General features: G+C 42.4%; 2 protein-coding genes across 3 annotated transcripts in view; both read left to right on the top strand.

Annotated features, from left to right (window-relative positions):
* LOC142993983 (rap guanine nucleotide exchange factor 4-like) overlaps positions 1-13,763 on the top strand; it is a 24,903-nt gene extending 11,140 nt beyond the window's left edge. Inside the window, exons 5-31 of one of the 2 annotated variants that reach the window (XM_076144608.1) lie at positions 394-466; positions 964-1,019; positions 1,957-2,063; positions 2,206-2,327; positions 2,768-2,951; positions 3,293-3,377; positions 3,767-3,827; positions 5,354-5,430; positions 6,121-6,267; positions 6,551-6,645; positions 6,810-6,895; positions 6,989-7,067; positions 7,185-7,335; positions 7,431-7,519; positions 7,606-7,633; positions 7,733-7,808; positions 7,996-8,142; positions 8,342-8,439; positions 8,783-8,908; positions 9,422-9,600; positions 10,038-10,128; positions 10,233-10,283; positions 10,394-10,481; positions 10,596-10,660; positions 10,793-10,847; positions 13,062-13,176; positions 13,675-13,763. In XM_076144608.1, the coding sequence (XP_076000723.1) occupies positions 394-466; positions 964-1,019; positions 1,957-2,063; positions 2,206-2,327; positions 2,768-2,951; positions 3,293-3,377; positions 3,767-3,827; positions 5,354-5,430; positions 6,121-6,267; positions 6,551-6,645; positions 6,810-6,895; positions 6,989-7,067; positions 7,185-7,335; positions 7,431-7,519; positions 7,606-7,633; positions 7,733-7,808; positions 7,996-8,142; positions 8,342-8,439; positions 8,783-8,908; positions 9,422-9,600; positions 10,038-10,128; positions 10,233-10,283; positions 10,394-10,481; positions 10,596-10,660; positions 10,793-10,847; positions 13,062-13,176; positions 13,675-13,705 (2,562 nt within the window). In that variant the 3' untranslated portion in view covers positions 13,706-13,763. Of the gene's footprint in view, positions 1-393; positions 467-963; positions 1,020-1,956; positions 2,064-2,205; positions 2,328-2,767; positions 2,952-3,292; positions 3,378-3,766; positions 3,828-5,353; positions 5,431-6,120; positions 6,268-6,550; positions 6,646-6,809; positions 6,896-6,988; positions 7,068-7,184; positions 7,336-7,430; positions 7,520-7,605; positions 7,634-7,732; positions 7,809-7,995; positions 8,143-8,341; positions 8,440-8,782; positions 8,909-9,421; positions 9,601-10,037; positions 10,129-10,232; positions 10,284-10,393; positions 10,482-10,595; positions 10,661-10,792; positions 10,848-11,038; positions 12,201-13,061; positions 13,177-13,674 lie in introns of those variants that run through there. The other variant, XM_076144609.1, reaches the window with a different exon arrangement.
* map3k20b (mitogen-activated protein kinase kinase kinase 20b) lies at positions 13,708-23,828 on the top strand. Its single transcript, XM_076144610.1, has 11 exons — positions 13,708-14,055; positions 15,254-15,341; positions 16,494-16,595; positions 17,363-17,428; positions 17,574-17,602; positions 17,705-17,842; positions 18,010-18,096; positions 20,300-20,374; positions 20,475-20,581; positions 22,123-22,303; positions 22,404-23,828. The coding sequence occupies exons 1-11, from the start codon at positions 13,897-13,899 to the stop codon at positions 23,325-23,327; spliced, it is 1,956 nt and encodes a 651-aa protein (XP_076000725.1). The 5' UTR covers positions 13,708-13,896; the 3' UTR covers positions 23,328-23,828.

Here is a 23,828-nt window from a genome sequence, read left to right as displayed (position 1 = left end):
TGTTAGAGAAAGTGGTTAGGTTTTTGGCTGGATCACAGAGGGAGAGAGAGAGGAAGGAGAAAGAGACTAGGGTGCGTGTATGTGTGCGTGCGTGCGTGTTTGTGTGTGTGTGAGTGAGTGAAAGGAAGTGTTAGAGAGCAGCTTGTTTTGATCAGGATACTATCCGGTGGCGTGTGTGTGTGTGTGAGTTGTGAGGAAGCGGAGGGCAGCAGCTCTCTGGAGTTTCTCTCCCCCCAGCTTTAGGCAGCTGAGTGTAATACTCAGGTGAGTATGGCTGTGTGTGTGTGTGTGTGTGTTTTTTTGTTTTGTTTTGTGCAGAGGGGTATGAAATCAATATGTTTCAGCAGTTGATTGCTTTTGGGGTGTGCGTGTGTGTGTGTTTTGTCTTTATAGAAGTTTCGTCAGAGCATGGCTGCACTTCTGGCCCCTCCGTATGGAGCGATGGAGAGTGGATCCAACAATGACAGTGAGTGTACACACACACACCAAAATGAAAGCAGATTTGAGAAGTAAAATGGTTATTCTCATGTTTTTGTACATTAAAAGTTTGATTATGAGGTAAAAACTTGAAACCTGTTGTGGTGGAAATTTCCGTTCTTAGTTGTAAGACAATTGAGAAGACTCAGAAATAAACAGACACATCAGTTTATTCCTTTACACTGCAGTGGGTCAGTTCTGGTCTAGAAAGAAAAGACGACGATCCAATACAGATATGGCTTTTTATACGGGCAAGATAAACAAGTGGAGATTGGATGGCCCCAAGGCCAGAGAATGCGACAGCATGCACAAATGGAAGCCTAACATTACAAAAGGTGAAGGCGACCCAGACGCATCTCATATTTTATATATCACAGAGTTTGAATCTTTGGGATGCTTAGTTAAACACATCAAACACATAAAATGCTTCATACATGGATAGTTATTTTTCCACAACACCCGCCTGATGATCGTTTCCCTCCACAGGACTCGCAGACAAAGACGGCATATACTCAGACTCTGTCAACAAGACTCATAACAAGGTAAACACTTGGTCCAGCTCACATTTGGGACCAAAAAGTCTCAAGTGGTTTTTGATCATAGAACTTGTTTTATGAAGTGTTTTATGAATCCTGCTTATTACGTTAGGGTTCAGTAAACATCTGATCAAAGATTCATTGATATGTTAAAGTAAAAAATCTGGATAAAAATGTTTTGAACGATATAGACGGAACCTTTGAAATCATACCACCTTGTGATTGAAATTATGCACTACCGCATACTTGCATGTTTGTGAATGAGGCAGAATGCTGGAGTGGACATTGGAGCTGTTTGTTGACGAGCGATGACTCACAGCTGTGGGCTTCTGTATTGATGCTAATGCTAGTAATGCATGCACTCAGAAGAAAGATCCCATCTGGTCAATTAGCATGCCTTCCTTTGTTGTGTTTAATTGTGTGCGTGTGTGTGTGTGTGTGTGTGTGTGTGTGTGTGTGTGTGTGTGTGTGTGTGATAATCGTGTATTATCACATCATTGTTTCTATGTCCTACCTGTTTGGGACATAATTTGTCTTTGTAGATGCAGGTATGACTTTCTATTCGCCAGGTATTGCCATGTAGGCGAAAAGTATGATGTTGCCGTGACAAACATGTCTGATTTGAAATACAGTATTGTATGGTCAGTTGTTTTTTCATCATTCAGCACTATCTGAAACATGTTAGTGTTGGGTTTGTTTGGAACAAGCAACTACAACTCATTATTTTCTACAGTTGAACAGTAACATTAGTATGAAAGACATGTAGATGCAAAACTGATATGTCAGTGTTAAGAAAAGATTGGCTAATGTAGAACAGAATCCAACTTTTTGTGGCCTTGAAGGGGGTGGATTCTGATTCTGGAGTTCTACATCTTCTCATCATTCCAAACTACTCTCAGACCAGTTTGTCATGCCACACGACTGTTTTTCTGTGTGTGTTTAGGTCCCCTCAGAGAAGCTGCAGAGAGCGGGGAAGGTCCTCCGCAATGTCATTCTGTCCAGAGCTCCACACATGATACGCGACAGGAAATACCATCTCAAGACATACAGGTGTGAGCAGTGTGTGTTGACTAGCATGCACATACACTGTAGGTACTGTTTGAATTTCTCGGCTTGTCATATTGTGACATCATGTTTTTTCTCCCCCCCCTCTCTTTCTCTCTCTCGCTCTCTCTGTGTGTGTGTCTCTCAGACAGTGCTGTGTCGGCACAGAGCTGGTGGACTGGCTAGTGCAGCAGAGTGCCTGTGTCCACACACGCTCCCATGCTGTTGGGATGTGGCAGTCACTGTTGGAAGAAGGGGTACTCAACCACGGTAACCAACACGTCTGTTTTTCATCTTTCCTCATGCTGCCGAGTTTTGAGAGAGAAGATTTATATATTTTAAGCTGACCGGCTATGCATACTCGTCATTGCAGACTGCTGCTGCTCCATAAAGCCTTGTTGCTATAGATACAATAGACCTTCTTAGTTCTATTATATCAATATATTCTAGTATATCAATAGTTCTTATTGACGAGTCCAGAAGCCTCTAAATGCAAATAGTACAAATAAAATAGTACAATCTTTTGTCAACAGTAAATGTAGAACTGATACTGTGTAAATGAATATTTGTCTTTTTTTAATTTCAGTAACAATACTTTTTTAATACTTTTGACACCCTTATGCAGTTACTCTGCCTCAGTCTAGTGCTGCTTTATGCCTGAATCAGGATCTTGTGCTTCTCTGAGTCGTGCATGTGTTCCTGCCCTTCAGTCGACCAGGAGCTGGGCTTCCAGGACAAATATTTGTTCTACCGGTTTCTCGATGACGAAGAGGAGGATACACCATTGCCTAGCGAGGAGGAGAAGAGGGAGAGTGAAGAGGAGTTGCCCGAGACGATCCTCTTCCTGGCTCAGACTGGCCCTGACGCTCTGCTGCGCATGATCCTCAGGAAATCGTCAGTATCGGTCACCAATAATGTTTTAACTACACAACTGTCTGCTTCGGAAAACTAAACAAGACACTTAATATTTAACATACTTGAAACATTATTGTATTAAAAATGTTTGCATTATTAGTGAACTCTGGGGTAATTCATGCTCAGCCTGTAGCAATGTGCTGTGAGAACATGTTATTTTCCCTTCTTGCTGCTTTACATAGATAGATTTAGTCTTGTTTTTTTTTGCAAAAGGATAATATGTCATGGCTAATTTCACTCCAGCATGATACGAAATTGCATTAAAAATGTAATGTAATGGCACATCCACGGGCTTCTCATTAATCTGTGTGTGTCTCTAGGCCTGGTCAGAGGACAGGGGACGACCTTGAGATCATCTATGATGAGCTACTTCACATCAAGGCCTTAGCTCACCTCTCTAACACTGTGAGTCAGAGGCTCCACAGCTCTGTTAAAGGGACAGGACGTGTTTCTATTAGAGGGAGACATCATTGCAGTAGTCTTCTTACCATTGTGGATCTGTCCTCGTGCTGATCTTTGTGTTCCATCCATGTGATCAAAAGAGACTTTCCCTCCAGGAATCAGTATTACATGGAATCACGTGTAATTATTCTCAGTGATTCTCATTCTCAAAGGTCCTAATAAGTGGTTTATAATCATAATGATTTTATTAACCCTTGCTTATTAATTACATCAAAGCAAAAGTCCATGTGGGTGGCCACATCTTCTTTTTACGTAATCCTCAAATCCCTGATATATGTGTTTCTGTCACTAAGTCCTCTATAATTTCAGAAGACGTGTATTTTCACTTGTAGGTGAAGAGGGAACTGGCAAGCGTTGTGATCTTCGAGTCGCACGCGAAAGCTGGAACAGTGTGTAGGTGTTCACTTTGTTCTAAACACTTACTGCTTCTGCATTTACATAGTGTTTGATGGTGATAGTTTGTACAAACCCCAATTCCAATGAAGTTGGGAAGATGTGTATAACGTAAATAAGAACAGAATACAATGATTTTTGCAAATCCTGTTCAACCTATATTCAATTAAATACACATCAAAGACAAGATATTTAATGTTCAAACTGATAAACTCATTTTGAATTTGATTCCTGCAACACTTTCCCAAAAAGCTGGGACAGGGGCATGTTTACCACTGTGTTACATCACCTTTCCTTTTAACAACACTCAATAAGCGTTTGGGAACTGAGGACACTAATTGTTGAAGCTCTGTAGGTGAAATATTTCCCATTTTTGCTTGATGTACAACTTCAGTTGCTCAACAGTCCGGGGTCTCCGTTGTCATATTTTGCGCTTCATAATGCGCCACACATTTTCAATGGGAGACAGGTCTGAACTGCAGGCGGGCCAGTCTAGTACCCACACTCTTTTCTACGAAGCCGCGCTGTTATAACACGTGCAGAATGTTGCTTGGCATTTTCTTGCTCAAATAAGCAGGGACGTCCCTAAAAAAGACATTGCTTGGATGGCAGCATATGTTGCTCCAAAACTTGTATGTACGTTTCAGCATTAATGGTGCCTTCACAGATGTGCAAGTTACCCATGCCATGGGCACTAACACACATCACAGATGCTGGCTTTTGAGCTTTGCGCTGATAACAATCCGGATGGTCCTTTTCCTCTTTGGCCCGGAAGACACGACGTCCAGGATTTCCAAAATCAATTTGAAATGTGTTACCGTCAGAAGACGAACTGTGTTAACTGACAATGTTTTTCTGAAGTGTTCTTGAGCCCACGTGGTAATATCCTTTTCAGAATGATGTCGGTTTTTCATGCAGTGCGGCCTGAGGGATCGCAGGTCACGAGCATTCAATGTTGGTATTCGTTGGTATTCTTGCTGCTTACGTGCAGAGATTTCTCCAGATTCTCTGAATCTTTTGATGATATTATGGACTGTAGATGATGAAATCCCTAAATTCCTTGCAATTGTACATTGAGAAACTTTGTTCTTAAACTGTTGGACTATGTGCTCACGCAGTTGTTCACAAAGTGGTGAACCTTGCCCCCTCCTTGCTTGTGAACGACTAAGCCTTTCGGTGACACTCCTTTTATACCCAATCATGACACTCGCTGTTCCAATTAACCTGTTCACCTGTGGAATGTTCCAAACAGGTGTTTTTTGTTGCCCCTGCCCCAGCTTTTTTGGAACGTGTTGCAGGCATCAAATTCAAAAAGAGTGAATATTTGCAAAAAAACAATACAGTTTATCAGTTTGAACATTAATTATATTGTCTTTGTAGTATATCCAATTGAATATAGGTTGAAAAGGATTTGCAAATCATTGTATTCTGTTTTTATTTACGTTTTACACAACGTCCCAACTTCATTGGAATTGGGATTTGTATAATTGTGTGCATATGTGTGCATGTGTCCTCTTATCGTCCAGTGTTCAACCAAGGAGAGGAGGGCACATCGTGGTACATCATCCAGAAGGGCTCTGTCAATGTGGTCATCTATGGCAAGGTGTGTGTTCTGTGTGTAAGTTTGTGCTCCTGAAAGAGCTTGAATGCAGGAATGCATCTACCTACATGTTAGTTTTCATTTCTTCGACACCTGGATTGGTTTTCTGCTTCATTTGATGATATCCTGTGTGTATTTAATGAGCTCAGCTGTCTGTCATCTGGGTTGTGTCTATGTGGAGCAGACTGGCCAACGTCCCCTCTGGGCCTGGGAAACACCAGTAGTAGCTGTGCAAACCTGCACAGTTCATCATGACTCATCACTATGAGTAAATGTCTTGAAGGGATCGTATACTCTCACATTCACACACAACTTGATGATCACTACACATACACAGACAAATATCTGTGCTTGTGTTTGTATTCAAAGTCCATGTGTACACACTGTATGATTCATCACACTTGTCATTGCCATTAGAGCTCCTGCTCCTCTGTGCTTAGGATGAGGAGCAAACTGCACTGAACAGAAATAGAAACGCAACAAGACTTGTTTTTGAAGCCATTTTCCATTTGTTTAAATGACATCTCCATGAAATCAATAGATAAGCTCTTAATGGATCTATTTGGATTGGTTTATTTTTATTTTTTAAGCTTATTACCTTTGAGCTTAATAATATCTTCGAAATTGAAAGTGTTGGCTTTATATTTCTTATATTTCTCTCTCTCTCTCTCTCTCTCTCACTCTCACTCTCAGGGAGTGGTGTGCACTCTCCACGAGGGCGATGACTTTGGGAAGTTGGCCCTGGTGACAGATTCTCCTCGTGCTGCTTCCATTGTTCTGAGAGAGGACAACTGCCACTTCCTTCGTGTAGACAAGGAAGACTTCAACAGGATACTCAGGGTAGGAAACAGACTTTTGCTTTGTTCTTGGATTTCAGTTGGACTTAAGTCTCATTTCACATTGATTTCTTAATTATTACTTTTAAAGTACAAGCTACAAATTACATGCTGTCTGATTTGCTGGACAGTGTCAATTCAATGCAGAGGAAAGCGTGTGAAGCTTTATGCAGATATTTATGTGATGTTTGCTTCCCCCTGCTGGCGGCAAAGTTGTACCACATGTTTAATGTTTTGTTGGACACAGAGTAGTCTAGATTGTGTATATGCATTGTGCTGAATTATAGGATGTTGAAGCCAATACAGTGCGTCTGAAAGAGCACGAACAAGCTGTGCTGGTGTTAGAAAAGAGCCCCCGAGCCTCCACCCTGGGAACTATCAAGTAAGTGTGTGTATCTTGGATTGAGGACAATGACTTATTCTTATTACGTTACATTTTAAAGGATGTTTATCTATATTTTCTATTTAGTATGAAAATATTTAATATTGATTTTAAGGAAAGCTTTAATTTTTGTTTGTTTTTTGCAACTCAACATCCTTTTGTAGGTACACTGTGATTTCAGGAACACCAGAGAAGATCCTTGAGCACCTCCTGGAGACGATGAGGATGGACATACATCAGAGCGAACCAGGTCAATTAAGCAAAGAAGTGAAATGGGCAATGGATAAGTGGTATACATTTATTTTGAGTTTCTGCTTTGACGCTTTTCATTCCTGTTTGGCAGATCCGACAGTGGACGACTTTGTACTCATGCACTGTGTGTTCATGCCCAACAGCCAGCTGTGCCCTCTGCTCATGGCACAATATCCTTTCTGCCGCTTTTCGCATTGAATTATAGAAGTCATATTGCACTTTTTCATTCTGGAGATATTTGCGGTGTAAGACTTTACCTTTGTATTTATCTTTAACCGAGCGTGTACCTATCTTGCCGCAACTCCGCCCGGCTCTGAGCAGGAGAGGCTGGAATACGCTGTGAACATCAAGAGGAGGGCCCTCAGTATGACCCTGCGCTGGGCGAATGCACACGGTTATCTACTGCAGGAAGAGCCCGCTGCCATCTCTTTCCTGGAGGTACAACCAGTCACACACTAACACAAACACGCAGGACACACAGGAGACAGTAAATGCGCTTCGTTCGACTGTACCTCCTTTTCCTCTGTCTGTAGGAGCTTTATGGGAGCGTATCAAACGATTCACGGATCCTCCGAGTTCTCAAAGATTTCGCTCCTGACCTGGAGAAAGTCGTCAAATTACAGTATTGTCCTTTCACTATGGATACACTTTATGCACCAACACCAATACTGTTTATTAATTGTGTTGTACATTTTGTACAATTTTCAGTTCAGAGGAAGGCAAAGCCACAAGAAAGGTAAGATCAGGCTGCAGACGAGGCTTTAGTACATTTGACATGTTAGCTGGTGACATGGACACTGACACAACATATATACACAACGTATCTATTCTGCAGAAGACACTAATACGACAGTTCAGCAACGGAGAGGAGAGGCTGCAGAAGAAGCAGCCCATTAGGAATCAAGATGACAGTAAGCACGCGCGCGTGTGTGTGTGTGGGTGGGTTTGGTGGGTGTGTAATGTTGTAATATTGGTTTTAGTGTTGTTTTCTTTGCTTGGAAAATGTGTTGCCTCAGTGGACATTAACACTTAGCTGTATATGAAACCTTTGCTGTATATCATTACATAATGGTTTTCTGAACGTGCGTGTGTGTGCAGTCCTGTTGAAAGTGTACTGCAGCGATCACACCTACACCACCATCCGGGTTGCTGTCGCTGCAACAGGAAGAGAAGTGATCAATGCTGTGGCTGACAAACTTGGCACCAGTGACGAGCTCCTGCTGGTGCTCCTCAGCTCAGCAGGGGGTAAGAACAGATTCCACTCAAAGTTCTCTTTGCATGCCGGTCAATGCCCTTTTATGAGTAAATACAACCGGTGGAAAAAAGCTTATTGAAAATGAACACATGAGTATGACTCTAGGGCAGGAACAGGAAATGGTACTGTGGAAGTAAACATAGTTGGGACGTGCCGTATCATATTCAGCCTCGTCCATTCCTATTACAGAGAAACAAATCCTGAAGCCCAATGACGTGTCGGTGTTTTCTACTCTGGGCATCAACGGACGCTTGTTTGCGTGTCCTCGGGAGCAACTCGGCAACCTGGTGAGAGAGTCCAGAGAGACAGATGGCTTCTGAGCAATGACTCGATGGGAAAATAATGACCAATAAAGCACCATTATCTATGAATATTGAAATGCATTTCTGACCCATTGCTTTGCCTGAAACCACATGTTCACTCCTGACTGTGTGTGTGTGTGTGTGTGTGTGTGTGTGTGTGTGTGTGTGTGTGTGTGCGTGTGCGTGTGCGCGTGTGTGCGTGAAATTAATTCAGTTGGACTAACATCAGAAACAGTATTCCCATGGAGGTTTGAATAATGTAATGTAGTAAATATAACGTTATGGTTCCCATATTTGCCCCAATGTTATTTGTGCATGTGTGTATCAGAATCCTCTTCCAGACCAGGAAGGCCCCTCAGCAGGATCCATGTCTACTTTTGAGCTGATGAGTTCTAAGGACCTGGCCTACCAAATGACCATGTTTGACTGGGAGCTTTTCAGTTGTGTACATGAGGTACACACACATTCACACACAGATGTGCACAGTGAAAACAAACTAGTGCTCAGTCAAAGGTTTGGTGTGTAACACTGTGATGCAAGTTCATCTGAACAGTCAGTAATTTAAGCCCATAAGTGTCCACTAAATGTGATAATCTTGTCTTTGTGTTCATCACACTTGGTACATTTGTCTTTCAAATCTAACTTTTCGTTTGGTGACACTATCAGACCAAATAATGACATTAGTGCCCGTTTCTATTTTGTGCACTCAACACTGAGTTAACTCTAGCACCACCCTAGGGTCAAAATGTACAAAAACAAATCTCAGTGTAATACATAGATCACTGTTGTAGTCATTGTACATGTTCATGCTGTGGATAGGATAAATGGCCTGTTAAATGAATATAACGATAGAATAGCTATTGTTCTTACTCAGTGTATCACTTTTGTATTATTGGACGTTAATGTAACAACCTTTGGTCTTGTCGAATGAATTGTACTCACACAGTGTCTGACCTTGCCTCCTCAGCACGAGCTGCTTTACCACACGTTTGGCCGGCAGAGCTTCAGGAGGACCACGGCTAACCTGGACTTGTTCCTGAGGAGGTTCAACCAGGTCCAGATGTGGGTGGTGACTGAGGTCTGCCTCTGTGGGCAGCTCAGCAAGAGAGTCCAGCTTCTCAAAAAGTTCATCAAGATCGCTGCACAGTGAGTCATGGAATGTATCACACTTGTCATCGGATACAATGAATTGTAACAAATCTTGCTTGTTTTTTTTACTGTTTTACATAGAAGTCTCTGTTTGAAATCATACTATAATTGTTTTTGTATACTGTCCAGAGTTTCTGACTTTAAACAGAGTAGTTCAAATTAGCTTCAAATTAGTTGGCAACTTTTCTCTGGAGCATGTAGTGTAGTTACAATACCTACAGTACTACAGTACTTAATTAAGTACTGTAGGTATTGTCAAGTACAAGCATAAATGCTGCTTGTACTTGTGACAGGCAATGACAATAAAGTTGAATCTAATCTTAACTAATCTAATCTAAGTGAGTAGCTGCCATTTCACAGTAGCTTCCTCTGAATGCAGCTGTTTACACTCACTAATATGATTTTTTTTCTTGTGTGTTTGTATTTGTGCAAAGCTGCCGGGAGTTTAAGAACCTAAATTCATTCTTTGCTATTATAATGGGGATGAGCAACCCTGCTGTCAGCAGACTGAGTCAGACCTGGGAGGTAAACCTCAACTCAAAACATTATCATCCACTTTTACACCATTTCTAGTTCCTGAGTCAGCCTGCATTGTTATACATTCCTGTTTGCCATCTTTATCTGGACAGAAGCTTCCCACCAAGTTTAAGAAGTTTTATGCTGAGTTTGAGAGCATGATGGTGAGTTGCATTTTCAAGGCTGGCAAACCACTATTAGAGTAATTAAGTGTGTAATCATTTGTTGAGGTAAGCAACCTTTAATTTTGGTGATACTGTATGTTTGGTATCAGGATCCATCCAGAAACCACAGAGCATATCGACTCACAGTTACCAAACTGGAGCCGCCAATAATCCCCTTCATGCCGCTCCTTCTCAAAGGTATGTTCAAAAGCACATAATACATCAGCTACATTTCAGTCACTACATCGCATGGGAATCAATTTTAGGGAAATAATGGCTGTGATCTCTCAAGTACCAATAATTTGTTCACAGATATGACATTCACACATGAGGGCAACAAGACGTTCATTGATAGCATGGTCAATTTTGAGAAAATGGTAAGTTTCTATGCACAGAAGCTGAGAGTTGTTTTTGGTGATTTGGTGATGGATGTCACATTGACCATAGCAGAGGCATGCTGCCCTCCTCTGAAATGTCTTGTAATACTGTGTTTATTTACGTCTTATCAGCGGATTATAGCGAACACGATTCGGCAAGTGAGACACTGCAGAAGCCAACCGTTCAGTAAGTCTGCTTTATCTATCAGCACTAATTTATCTACAGGCTGAGAATCTATCATGTTTACTGTCCTCTTACTCTTTTCCTTTCCTTTCCTTGGCTTTCCTTTCTTTTCCTTTCCTTTCCTTTCCTGTCCTCTGTCCTTCTCTTCTCTTCTCTTCTCCTGTCCTCTGCCCTCCCCTCCTTCTCTTCTCCAGATCCTGACATTTGTCAACCCAATAAGAATCAAGCGGAAGTACGGAGTTATGTCAGGAAGCTCTGTGTTGTTGACAACCAGAGGGCTCTAACTCAGCTCTCCTATAGGCTGGAGCCTAGGCGGACATAAATTGAGCCGCCAGCCAACCACAGTCGCCTTCACATTAGCATTGGCAAAAAGAACACAATACCTGGAAAAACAACCCAAGTGGACATTTAGTAGCAAATCACAACAGTCAATGTTTAATATGGACTGTGGATGAAGAACTTATATTGTGCCATTCAAAACCTCCTTTTCCTGGACAGAAACCTGCCCAGCTGCTCTGTCATTGCTGTGTCTCAGAATGAGGACCTGTTTGATAGAACTGTAATGTATAGAACTTGACTCGATATTGTGCATGACTGAACTTCGTGGGCTTGGTGTTCTATACAGCGGACTTCTATCTGAGTGTCCTGTAACTCTGTGCCACCCTGATTGAAACCTAGTTTTACAACACGTCACTGTACCTGCCTGTAAACTAACCATACTGTCCTCAGTGTCACACAGCCCAGACAAATGAAATCCAGTTTCTTTGCCAGTTGAATATACTAATAAATGTGTATGAAATCTAAAAGTTACTTATTCACTTCATAATCTATTTAGGAGTATATCCAAGTCTATAGGATTTGATGTGCTTTAGGTGAATATCGGTGTCACTTAACCAGTCAGACACTTCTAAAATGTGTTTGTTAAGATGTAAGGAAAACACAATTAGTCGGTTAAAATTCCTAACTGTATCACAAACGGTGTTCAGATTTGTCACTTTAATAATTACTTTTGCCTTGGGAGAGTTGACTTTTGCGAGTCATTCTAGATGAAGACGTTACCCAGTAGGAGGACTTGTTGGTCAGTTGTATAACCAGATTTGGTGTGGAAGCATCGATCCTAGAGAGTCGGTCTGCAGGTAACTTTGACTTTGCAGGCATATCTTGTATTCTACCAGATGTGTTGCGTCTGTGTAATTCTTTCGTATATGTGGGTATAGATTTTGAGTGTATCCTGAAAAAGTGTCATTTATTTTCCTTTGATCTCAGGAGCTTTTGGTGTGGTAGTTGGTGTGTGTTGAGAACTGCCACAAGGCTGGTTTGTATCTGTATTGTATGTGTAGTCTGCCTGTAAATAAAAACAGCTAATATAACGCCGATGCTTTCATGATGTTCTTCAACCTGTATTTTTGCCCCTACAGTGGGGGTCAGAGGTCATCACAACTTTGCAACACATCTAACTTGTGTAATTCATCATCTAACTCAGTTTCACTCACAGTTCCTGAAGTAGTTTGATAGTCAAAATTGGTTACAAATTACTATTTGCTTTTGCTCTCCTGTGTATATGTTGGTTGATTATCCCCTTTTACCCAAGAATATAAGGTACCACAATTGGTGTATAGAGCTCTGTAAAGCCTTTAGTGGAGTCGTGAGTGTGTCTCGCCTGGAAATGGAACCGAGAGGAAGAGCAGTGATCAGCGCTGCTCTACTCTTGACAAGGTTGATGGGAAAGGTTAACTGTTTGTGTTTGACCAACCTCAGGTGTTTTTATCTAGTGTTGCTGCCAAATCATGATGTATCGGGGGAGAGGGAAGTGGCAGAATTCACTCAGCTGAGTAAGAGTAGTAATTTTCCCTCTGGGCTTGCCATGCTGTAAATACTCACTGTACCAGAGGAAAAAAACTCTTCCAGTTTGGACATTTTTGAAGTCCCTGCTGACCTTTCCCTTCGCAGTCAATTCATGCTCATCAGAAGATGGACCTTTACACTTTGTGTTTGCTCAGCCTATTCTGTAATGCCCTTATGAAGTCGACCTGAAATCCCCTTAGTGGAGCATATCAAACGGATGTTGATGATTGATAAATCAGTGTGATGTGCTGTGTAACACTATGGGCAAACTAGTTGGCTTTAGACTTTGAGTCATGTTTTAGTTATTCAGTGTAGCTGTGTCATTTGAATCTGTGAGGGTTAACTGAGAAGTGTCTTGACATCCCATGGCAGATCCCACCTGTCCCTGCACAGCGATGTCAGCATCGCCTATCCTGCTTGATGATGTCACTGGGTCATTCCTGTCTCTTGTAGTCACTCAGTGCAGTTTCCCTTTCTGGCTTCGTTGGTGAGTATGTATGTGTGTTTGCAGTCACAGAGTGTGTAAGAGAGGGACTTCAGTATCACCCTTGTTGCTAACTGATTTACCAGAAGGCTTGAGCTGCATCTCTCTCTCTGCCTCTGTGTGTGTGTGTGTGTTATATGGAGTGCTTTATATAGCAACAGTTATCGTGGTCCAGGAAGATGGAATGCCCTGAATGCCAATGACCATATTTGAACAGTGTGTTTGCTACAGGCCGACTGCACACACTGACTACGGATCATAACTTACACACACTCAGACTCTCACAAGCTTATCCCCTTCATCTCCACGCTGTGTGTGTGTGTGTGTGTGTGTGTGTGTGTGTGTGTGTGTGTGTGTGTGTGTGTGTGTGTGTGTGTGTGTGTGCTGTAGTTACACTGGATCACCACTATCAGGCAATGTAATTCCTTTTCGAGTAGTGACGCCAGGCTTCACCTTCAACTGACTCACAGCGACTAAAGTTCTCTCTCTCTCTCTTTCCAGCACTTTCTGGATTGTTCTTCTGTTCTGCTGACTCACAACATCCACTGTAACCCTGTGGAGGAGCTACGCGGCCTCGCTTATTTCTTATCCTTCTCTCACACTCTGGTGATCTCTGAAGGTGTGCGCTTGTGTGTGTTTCTGGGGCAGCTGTGATCGAGGGTGCTTGCTTGTGTGTGTTAGTGCGGGTGCGTGCGTGTGTATGTTTGCGTGAGTCAGTATGCCATGTCGTCCATGGGCTCGTCGTTTGTGCAGATAAAGCATGAGGATCTGCTCTTCTATGAGAACTGTGGAGGAGGCAGTTTTGGGAGCGTCTACAGAGCTCTCTGGATATCCCAGGACAAGGAAGTGGCTGTGAAAAAGCTTTTAAAGATAGACAAAGAGGTAAGAGCGCACACACACACAAACACACACACATGCACAAAGAAGTCCAAATACACAAGATGTTAGGATCGAAGTAATTCATCAGTTAGGATCATACAGTGGGAAGTTACTGAACAGAATGTCAACATGTGTCACAATTTCCACTAATTTCTCTTAATTCTACTGTGAGTTAGTGGTTGTTTCCCTCCTTCTCCTCCTCCACTGCTGTTGTCTGCCGTTGAACATGTTTATCTTAAACATACCTCTCCTTATCCCCCTCCTCCCTCTTTTTTGTGGATGGAAGTTATTTATGCCAGCTCTCCAATGTTCCTCCTATTGTATGTCAGGGCGAGGTGTGTGGTCACAGTGGGTTTGTGTGCTTGTAGTCAGGCTGGGTGCTTGGACCCCGGTGGTGATTTCCTGCCGTGTTATTAATACTGGAGTGATAAAGGTTCTTGACCCAGTGTCAGGAAACTGTTACAAGTTAGGGTGACCTTTGGGTGATAAGCCATTGTTATTGTTATGGCAGCAAAAGTGAACATTGTATGCACGTACAAACGTAATTAACTGAAATACATTTGAATTTACAGACATGCATACATTTATATGTACTGTACTTTGTATGTGGGAATATAAATAGATTATGGAGTTATGAGAGAACTACAGTGATGTCATCAGAGTAGTGTGACATAGATGTGTGTTGTTGATCCCTGTTTAATGTGAAATGGAGCTGGTACAACACGTTATTTCTGTTCAGATGTGTGCATATGTTTTGATGGCCCATACATCAGATGTCTAAAATAATGGAAACAAATGGGATAATGTTGCATTGTTGCCTTGCATTGAGATTTTTGTGTCGCCTCGTAAAATGGATAGTTATGTTGCTTGGCAACAGCTACATATTCTGAGGGTATGACCTGTATGTCAGTTCAGATTGATGACATGTTTGTCACAATGGTGTGGAAGATCTTTGCAGACGCGACCTCCAGTAGGAACGAGAAAGCTTGGACTTCACAAAATACCTCAGAAAGTATGTGCAGACAGTTTGTTCCTGCAAATGTTAGGGCCTAATTTAAATTTAAAAACAAATCAAAAGTTCCAGCGTTTATGTTTACAATACATCAGGAATGATTTGCATTATAGCCTGTGTGGTAAAATATTCTGCTAATGACGTTGTTTGTCTGTTTCTTTCTCTCTCCGTCCTCGTCTCTCTGTCCAGGCTGAGATTCTCAGTGTCCTGAGTCACAAGAACATCATTCAGTTTTATGGAGCTGTTCTGGAATCTCCAAACTATGGCATTGTCACAGGTCAGACCCGATATATGTGTGTATTTGTGAGATGAATGTATCCTTTCAGGAGTTGCGACAAATTTAACATTTATGAAACTGTTATGGTGGGTAGCTTTAAGTTTAGCATCCTTCACATGTGGCTATCTTTGGGTTTAGCAGACACAATTGGATAAGGGTGAAGTGGGGCAAGGTTTGAGGTAGGGTCAGAATGTCAACTCACAGAAGTGTGTGCACATGTGTTTACATTACTACAAGGTATTTGGGTCGAGGATTACCGATTAAACATGTTGGCCAACGCTGTTATTGCTAACCAGAGTGTAGTATGTGTGTTGTGTAATATCGGTGTATACTCTGAGCACAGGCCCTTGCTGTGTTTCCTGGCAGGACATCTGTAACTGAGACCTGTGTGTGTGTGTTGATGTGGATGTTTTCTTGGATATAGTAAAAAGGTTGAGATAAAGCAGCAACGAAACGCAAGTTATGCCTGGCAACCAATTTTACTGCAGTGAGTCCAGAATTGACCAAGTTCAGAATTTACTTGACAATAAATAGTACAATATGCATACATACAAACTGGTTCAGGAGACAAACAAACACAGTAACATGGTGGAAATGTGCAACTATCAACTTCGGCCACTTAAGTTTCTCCGTCATCTTCTGGTTTATAATAAATGTTGTAATTCGCCTTTATATCTTAATTGCCCCATTTTATAAACACATTAGATCACAACAACAATTAGTACAACTCCACGGCTATTCTTCTTTTAAGCAAAAACTTTGCAGGCATAGGAGGGATTCCCAAGAAGGCTTTTTTTGTATAATACCTTCAGGTTCACATTAATCTGGAAATGAGTGTGTGATACAAACTTGCCTTATATACAATTGCTGTTTATCATCCTTGTGCTGAAAAACAAATCACTTTAGACATTGTGATATACTAAAGGAAGCTACGACTGCACAGCAAAAGTCCAAATAAGATCAAAAGGGCTGAAGTCATGATAGGTTTAAATAACTTAAATATTCTATAGGATATGGATAAAATGTGGCCAAACAGCCTAACCCTAAAATCACACACATCTTGTGTCAGCAAACTGCTGGGTACACGTTTTCTCCCTTTTTTTGCTCTCTTTACCATTGTATCTTAGTTTGTGTGTGTGCTACCTCCTACAGAATATGCTGGTGGTGGGTCTCTGTACGAGTACCTGTCCAGTGAGCAGAGTGAGGAGATGGACATGGAGCAGATCATGACATGGGCCATACAGATTGCCAAAGGTACACCTTAAGAGTTCAGAGGGATTTCTAAGTATCAATATCCAAAATTAACATGGCGACAGACCTGGCGCTTTGTAACAAGATAGAGCTATTGTGAGGTACAGTAATAACGTTTGCACTGTTGTAACCACATACATGCACCCAAATGCAGATAAGCACAATCTAAAACAACATATAAAATAATACGGGCCTGCTGATCAGTCTGACGGGGTGGAGATATGATATAAAACAATATGGGACGGCTGATCGGTGGGTGAACAGGGGGTGAGGGTGAGCGACACAAGAAGTATCGCCTCATTCATTTCCTTAGGCGGTACTTATTCATAACGCTCCTCTTCCGATCCCGCGCCCTGCCCCCTCTGCAGTAGCTCTGCGCCCCCCACTTTGGGAACCACTGATTTAACTGAACATCAACTTAAAGAAATTCTACCAAAACAATTAAGGAATACTAAATACTGTGCCATGTTCTCACAACCTCCAGCGGCCGTGGCTTCCTGCTGTTTCAATTTCAATCTACTTGTACCTCATATTGCCTTTTTTACCTCAGGGTCTTCGAAAAAAGTTAAACAACAGCAATAATGCTAATAATACTCTCCCCTTTTCCCCTTCTTTCTGTATAAAAAAAATTTCTCCAAAATGGAATTTCACTGTTTGTGCACTGTGATATAAAATGTTTGCTTAAGTAAAAAAAAAAATGTAATCAACAAAACAGTTAAGGAATAAACAGAATTGTTTTGGCAGTTATTAACTCTTCCATTTTCTAACAGGAATGCATTACTTGCACGCAGAAGCTCCAGTCAAAGTCATTCACAGAGACCTCAAGTCACGAAATGGTAATGAATGATCTGAGCCACAGTGAAAAATGCACACACACGCACATCTAAAAAAAGCACTAGTTGTCTTTAACTATTCATTGACATCTTATAGCCCGATGAAACTGCAGCTGAATTTAGACTGATATCTCTGTTTCATTCACAGTGGTGATGACGGCAGACAAAGTGCTAAAGGTTGGTAATGTGATTTAAAGCTTTATAGCTTTTTGTACTAAGATCCGACACACCTCATGTTTGTGATTACGTCTCTGTTCTGTCTCTTTGCGGGGATTCCAGATTTGTGACTTTGGGGCGTCTAAGTTTCTATCTCATACCACACACATGACAGTGGTGGGCACCTTTCCCTGGATGGCTCCTGAAGTCATCCAAAGCCTGCCTGTGTCTGAGACCTGTGATGCCTACTCCTATGGTGTGGTGAGTAGGCGGTGCCCTGTTAGGATGTAAGCGAACAATGGGGTGTCTCCCATTAAGAAGCTATTCAAGAACGACCTATAAAACAAAGCACATTGATTTAATTTAATGTTAACATCACTGCTTCACCCCTTTCTGAATTAACCAACACTGTCTGTGCTTGTGGCCAGGTGTTATGGGAGATGCTGACTCGGGAGGTTCCGTTCAAAGGCTTCGAAGGGCTGCAAGTTGCATGGCTGGTGGTAGAAAAACAGGAGGTAGGAAACACGAGCACACCTTTCTAAACGCACACAAACATGTAAGCATGTACACCCAGCATAGTTTGTGAATGCTGGAGGAACAATGCTCTCATGGTTTCCACTGTGAGGTGGCGAGGCTGAGGCTGGGTATTTTTAGGCCTGATGTCAGCGCTCTGCTCTTGTAAGGCCTGGATACACAGCAGTGGAGCTCAGCCAGACTCCTGGCTACAGGCCTTTGAAAGAGAGGGAGAGAGATATTGCAGCGATAACAGGGTTAATGCAAGTGGTTTATTAGAGGTGGGAGATGATGGTTATATGGTGTATGTGTTCCAGTTATTGACATCTTTAAATCAAAAACACACACACACACACACACACAGTGGCCAACAGGCAACCCAGAGAACATGATTCCTGCGTAGCTGTTGGCTCGTCTCCAAATTCTCTCCCTAAATAACCCTGTCTCTCGCGCTCTGTCTCCCCGTCTCGCTCCCTTTCCCAGTCTCGCTCTTATTTTCCCCTTCATTGCCATACTGCTCTTCCTGACCCCCTGTCTCGCCCTCTGTGTTCAGAGTCTGTGGTATTTTGAGATTAATCCCCAGAGAAAACTGTTTCCATTTACTGCACTTTACTATGGAACTGCCTGGACTCATTCAGACCACTGCTGATGCCAAGTTTATGGAATAGCATTGTGGCATGCTTTAGTTGAATAGGGTTGCCGCAGGCTACATGGTATACAGTGCTGCTTGAAAGTTTGTGAACCCTCCACACATGGTCACCGATTTTGTAAAAAAGAAAAGAAATACTTAAAATAACCTTCAAATCTCAATTTGTAAAGCAGACCTATATAATGGACACACAAAAAAAGATAAAGTTTCACTATTTATTTAACAAAATTGTTTTATCTCACTGCACTGCACATTTGACAGTATGAACCCTTTTGATAAGTAGCTTGTGGCACCTCCTTATGCTACATTACTTCCACCAAACTTCTCCTGTAACTACTAACCAGTCTCTGGCATTTGCTTTTGGGGATTTTTGCCCACTCCTCCTTGCAGAATTCAGCCAGTTGAGAGAGGTTGGAGGGACATTTGGCATGTACTGTCTGCTTCAGGTCTATCCGCAACATTTTTTTGTACTATTTGTTTTAATGAAGCAAACATTTTACATGACATTGCGCATCTACAACACTTCTATTGTATTGAGGTCCGGACTTTGACTGGGCCAGTCCAGAGTATGAATCCTCTTTCTCTTAAGCCACTCCTTGGTCGTTTTGCTGATTGCTTTCAGTCATTGTCGTGTTGCATAACCCAGTCTGCATAGTCCAACCCTCCCATGAATGTCATGTCTATCCAATTTTTGTCTGATGCATGTACATTTACCCCAGATGCTGCCAGAGAGGTCTGCAACTCTCTCGAGGTGATGTGTGGGTTGGCCTTTACCTGATTTATCATTATTCTGGTGCTTCTTGATGATAGTTTTGATGGGTGTCCACTTCTAGGCAGAGTTGCGGTCATGTTGAATGCCCCCCATAAATGATTTGTCTTACAGTGGATTTATAGAGCTGGAATCTTTTGGAGGTGGTCTTATAGCTTTCCCCAGACTGATGGGATGTCACGACCTTCTTCCTGATGTCCTCAGATATCTCCTTTCCTCTCGGCATTGTTGATTAGTGTGGGTTTGCCTTGGCACTATAGTGGCTTGGTTGGTTTCCTCTCTCTTTTATTCAGTGCTGCCCAAACCCTTTCCCAGGGATGTCTCATTTGATTGGTCTGCTTAATTGATTGATTTAGCACCCAAATGTGTTTCACCTGAATCTATTACATACTGGACGTTACCAATGCAGCCGGGGTTCCACTTACTTTTGCACATATACTAATCCCATGTTTCATGGAGTTTTTGGGCTACTTACACAATTCCCTCTAAACAAGTACATGCAATTGATAAACATAAACCTGACATTTCATAAGAACTGGTGATGATAAAATAAGAAAATCCTGATAAAACAACAGCAAAATCTAAACTGCTCAAGGGGTTCACATACTTTCAAGCAGCACTGTATACCAGACCCCCAATGTGCTTTTTGAAATAAGTGTTTTTTTGACAAGAAATGCACTTTGGAAAACAAACTGTATTACTCTAAGAGTTTTAATGGGTTGAAAAGCATCTTGCTTCAATCAGACCTTCTTTTTTTTCCTTGCAAAAATGTGTGTGTGGGATCTAGAGGCTGACCATTCCCACCAGCTGTCCAGCAAGTTTTGCAGAGCTGATGAGGAAATGCTGGCAAGCAGAACCCAAGGTATGCTGATGAATGAGGGATACTGTGATTAGGCTTAAGTTCTGGGGACTTGTGTATGTTTGTGTCCGGTGGTGGTTTTACCTTGTCTATGTGTCCACAGGAGCGTCCACAGTTCAAGCAGGTGCTGGTGACCCTCGAGACCATGGCCAATGACAGCAGGCTACCAGACCAGTGTAACTCCTTCCTGCATAACAAGGACCAGTGGAGGTACCTTAACGCACACACACACAGACTTGTGTCCCCATCTGTAAAAAGGCACTGGGTATACCTACACTGTGATTGTGCAAGGGTACATAAGCCCTCTTCAGTCATTTTGTAAATGTATACCGTACACACTGATGTATCATGCACAAAAATACACAAAGTACATACACAGTTCTAAGGACCCTCAAGACTCAAGAGAGTAGCTGAATGTGTGACCTTGCACTCTACTTCAATCTATAATAAGCTCCCTGGAAAGTGTCCATGGAAGAGATTCCTCCACTCCTCCCCAACTCTAGGGGAAGAAACACAGTGGGGTGTGTGTGGGGGGTAAGGGAGAGGTAGAAGAGAAATCAAGTATGGGTTGAAGAAGAGGAGACATTTAGGGAGGAACAGAAATGTACTGAGTGCATGTGAAATCTAAAACACTGAGTAAGAGAGAAACGACAAGGACAGCAGGAAACAAGAGGGTGACATGACACAGTCAGACAGAGAACGGGAGGAGGAAGCACGGGAGAGAAGGTGTGAGATTCTATGCATGTTTGACATGAGTACAGCGAGGCAATCAATTCTGAGTGAGGTTTGGGGTACTAGTGGAAAAACCTGGGCAAGGGAAGGAGAAGAAGAAGAGGAGGGGGGGAACTAGAGTGGAAGGGTGAATGAACAGGGAGGTAAGGAGAGGACAGGAAAGACAGGAGGAGGTATGGATCTGCATTATATATATAGTTGGGTGCTGTAAGGGTTGATGTGTGACAGTGCCTGCTCATTGGCACTTAGCATGACCCACAGTGACCTCTGCTGGTACTGGAATGTAAAAACGAAAAACCAATTATTTTACAATGACACTTTGATAACTTTGTAAATAATCATTGCTGCTCGCAGTGACTGCAACCTGAGGCGACATGACATAACAGTCTGTTATGTTAAACTAGAACACTCATTTAAAAATGTGTCAACTGTGTTATCTTGTAATGTTGCCAGTGTTTCATAGTTGCAACTTTGGTGTCAGGCGATTAATTGAAGTCGTAATTCATGTGTTGCAGTTGCAGACCTATGATCGGACTGAAAGTTAGTCAAAGCCCTGTCCACCAAAATGACACAAGTTTACCAGTCTAAACAACCGTCCAATCATGTCATGAGTAATTTTTTTTTTAGATTTTTTGCTGTTTATATACATTTACAGTATATTGTGTTTTTTTTACACTTACTGTTTACATACTGCACAAAGAGAAATATATCAAATACTGCCACCAATTCTGTTCACTCTAATCACCAAGTTAAAGAAACACCTGTGATCGTCAACAAAATAATTTTTTGTTTGTTTTTGAAGAGCTATTGGACTGGATAAAAATTTGTAACACAGTGTACATGTTGGTAAAGTGTCATTCATGAGACAACTAAGTAACAGTGAGACAACAGCCTTAGAATTGATAGTTTACTGAACTTGTTTCAGGTCACAGTAAAGTAGGTTATAAAAGTCCAGTAAAAACAAGCTCATCATCTACACTGTGTAATAAATGACACGTGTGTGTGTGTACATACCATAGGTGTGAGATTGAGGCGACTCTAGATCGTCTGCGGAAGCTGGAGAGGGAGCTCTACTCTAAGGAGAAAGAGCTGGAGGAGAGAGAGAGGAGGCTCAAGCTGTGGGAGGAGAGGCTGATGGAGAGGTCCAACATGACTCCCAGTTCAACCTCCCTGCTCATGGAGCGCTCCAACATCTCACCTGTAAGCAGAAATGTAAATGAATGGATAACATTGGCAGAGAAAGATGTACAGTTTGAGACATTTTTGATAATCATTTGATTTCTCTTTCTGACCTTATCAGTTCTTCACATCCATCGGTTCCTCTGGCTCCTTCTTCCGCTCACACTCCCAGGAGTCCAACAGTGCAGGAGTCAGCAGTGCTGGGGTCAGCAGCCTCCTCCGCACCCTCAGCAATGGAGAAACGGAGAGGGGGACCAGTGGAATGTTGGACAGGGGGATGGGTTCGCTCGACAGTGGGAGACTGCAAGCCATGCTCCGAGGGTTCCAGGGAGGTTTCGGAGAGGAAGACGAGGAAGAGGATGGAACCTTGGAAGAGAAAGGATGGAGGGAGAGAGACGAAGGTGGAAGCTTGGAGGGAGGGAGGGTGCAGGTTACGCTCAGGAGCTTCCCAGGGGGTGTGGTGGAGAGGGAGGAGAGGACCTGGGAGGAGGGGGACAAGGAGAGGGGAGGCATGCAGAGGAGCAGGGTGACCACCATATTGCGCGGGTTCTCAGGGGGGTTTGGAGAGGCAGAAGGAGAAAGGGAAAAGGAGGTAGGATGGGAAATGGAGAGGCTGGGAGACAGGTTAGAAGAGAGAGGGATGGAGGGAGGGAGGCTCCCGACTATGTTTAAAGGTCTCAAAGGGAGTTTGGGGGGGTTTGGAGATATGCTGTCCTTAGATTTGGATGGCATGGGGGAGGATGAGGGACTGGGTGAAATGAACATGGGTGACCTGGCCGTAATGAAAGTTGTCGGTCATGGGGTCAGAAGTGAGCTTGGGGTCAGAGGTCGGAGGAGTGATAGGGGAGTCGTAAGTGAGGCCATCAGCCAGAAAATTAGAGGGGAGCAGGGAGTTGTGGGTCAATCTGGGGTGCAGGTAAGCATGCACGCTTCATCCAATCAGAACTCTTTGAAGAGCTGCAGTGTGCGGCATGGAACTAAAATCAACATGGCTACTACAGCCATGGACATGATGGAGTTGGGCTGGTCTGATGATAGTGACTAAAAAACACACTTACGTGTAAATACACAAACACATGCACACACACAGAAGCCAAAATTAAGAGATTTTGCCTTCTCAGCACATATTTGAGCTATGTGCATTAGAGTCCTCAGTTACAAAGAGCTGGGTTTACACCTTTTTGTTAAAATATACATTTTTTTTATTGAAGCAGTGAATACTACACCCAATGTGTACTGTGAAGTAGTAAGGAGCAAAATGACAAAGAGTTTGTCTTACTAAGTTGTCAGAATGACTTCACCTGTGTACTTTAATGTGCTATTTAAAACTGCAGTATAACATGAGAGGTACAAGTGTTAAAAATAACGCACTTTACCGCTGAGGCAGCGATATCCTTTTTTTCCTGCTTGTAGAGTGTCCTGTAGTTTAGATTTGATTTGTTCAAACCAATTGACTTGATCAACTCTAACCGTGATCTAGTGTGTGAATTTTTGGCATTTAGTTCTGTATATTTTATCATTTTTCAATAAAAAAGAAACGCGTTCA

Source organism: Genypterus blacodes, unplaced genomic scaffold (assembly GCF_046128005.1).
Source record: "Genypterus blacodes isolate CSIRO-AG114 ecotype Tasmania unplaced genomic scaffold, CSIRO-AGI_Gbla_v1 ptg000029l_1, whole genome shotgun sequence".
In the NCBI taxonomy this organism is placed as follows: Eukaryota; Metazoa; Chordata; class Actinopteri; order Ophidiiformes; family Ophidiidae; genus Genypterus; species Genypterus blacodes.
Note: the sequence above shows the minus strand (reverse complement) of the source record. Positions and strands in the feature narration are given on the sequence as shown.

Excerpts from the sequence above, each read along its gene's own strand:
- map3k20b (XM_076144610.1), top strand. The coding sequence starts at position 13,897 with ATGTCGTCCATGGGCTCGTCGTTTGTGCAGATAAAGCATGAGGATCTG. Across the intron at positions 14,056-15,253 it reads TTTTAAAGATAGACAAAGAG|GCTGAGATTCTCAGTGTCCT; the intron begins GTAAGAGCGCAC and ends CTCTCTGTCCAG. Across the intron at positions 15,342-16,493 it reads AAACTATGGCATTGTCACAG|AATATGCTGGTGGTGGGTCT; the intron begins GTCAGACCCGAT and ends TACCTCCTACAG.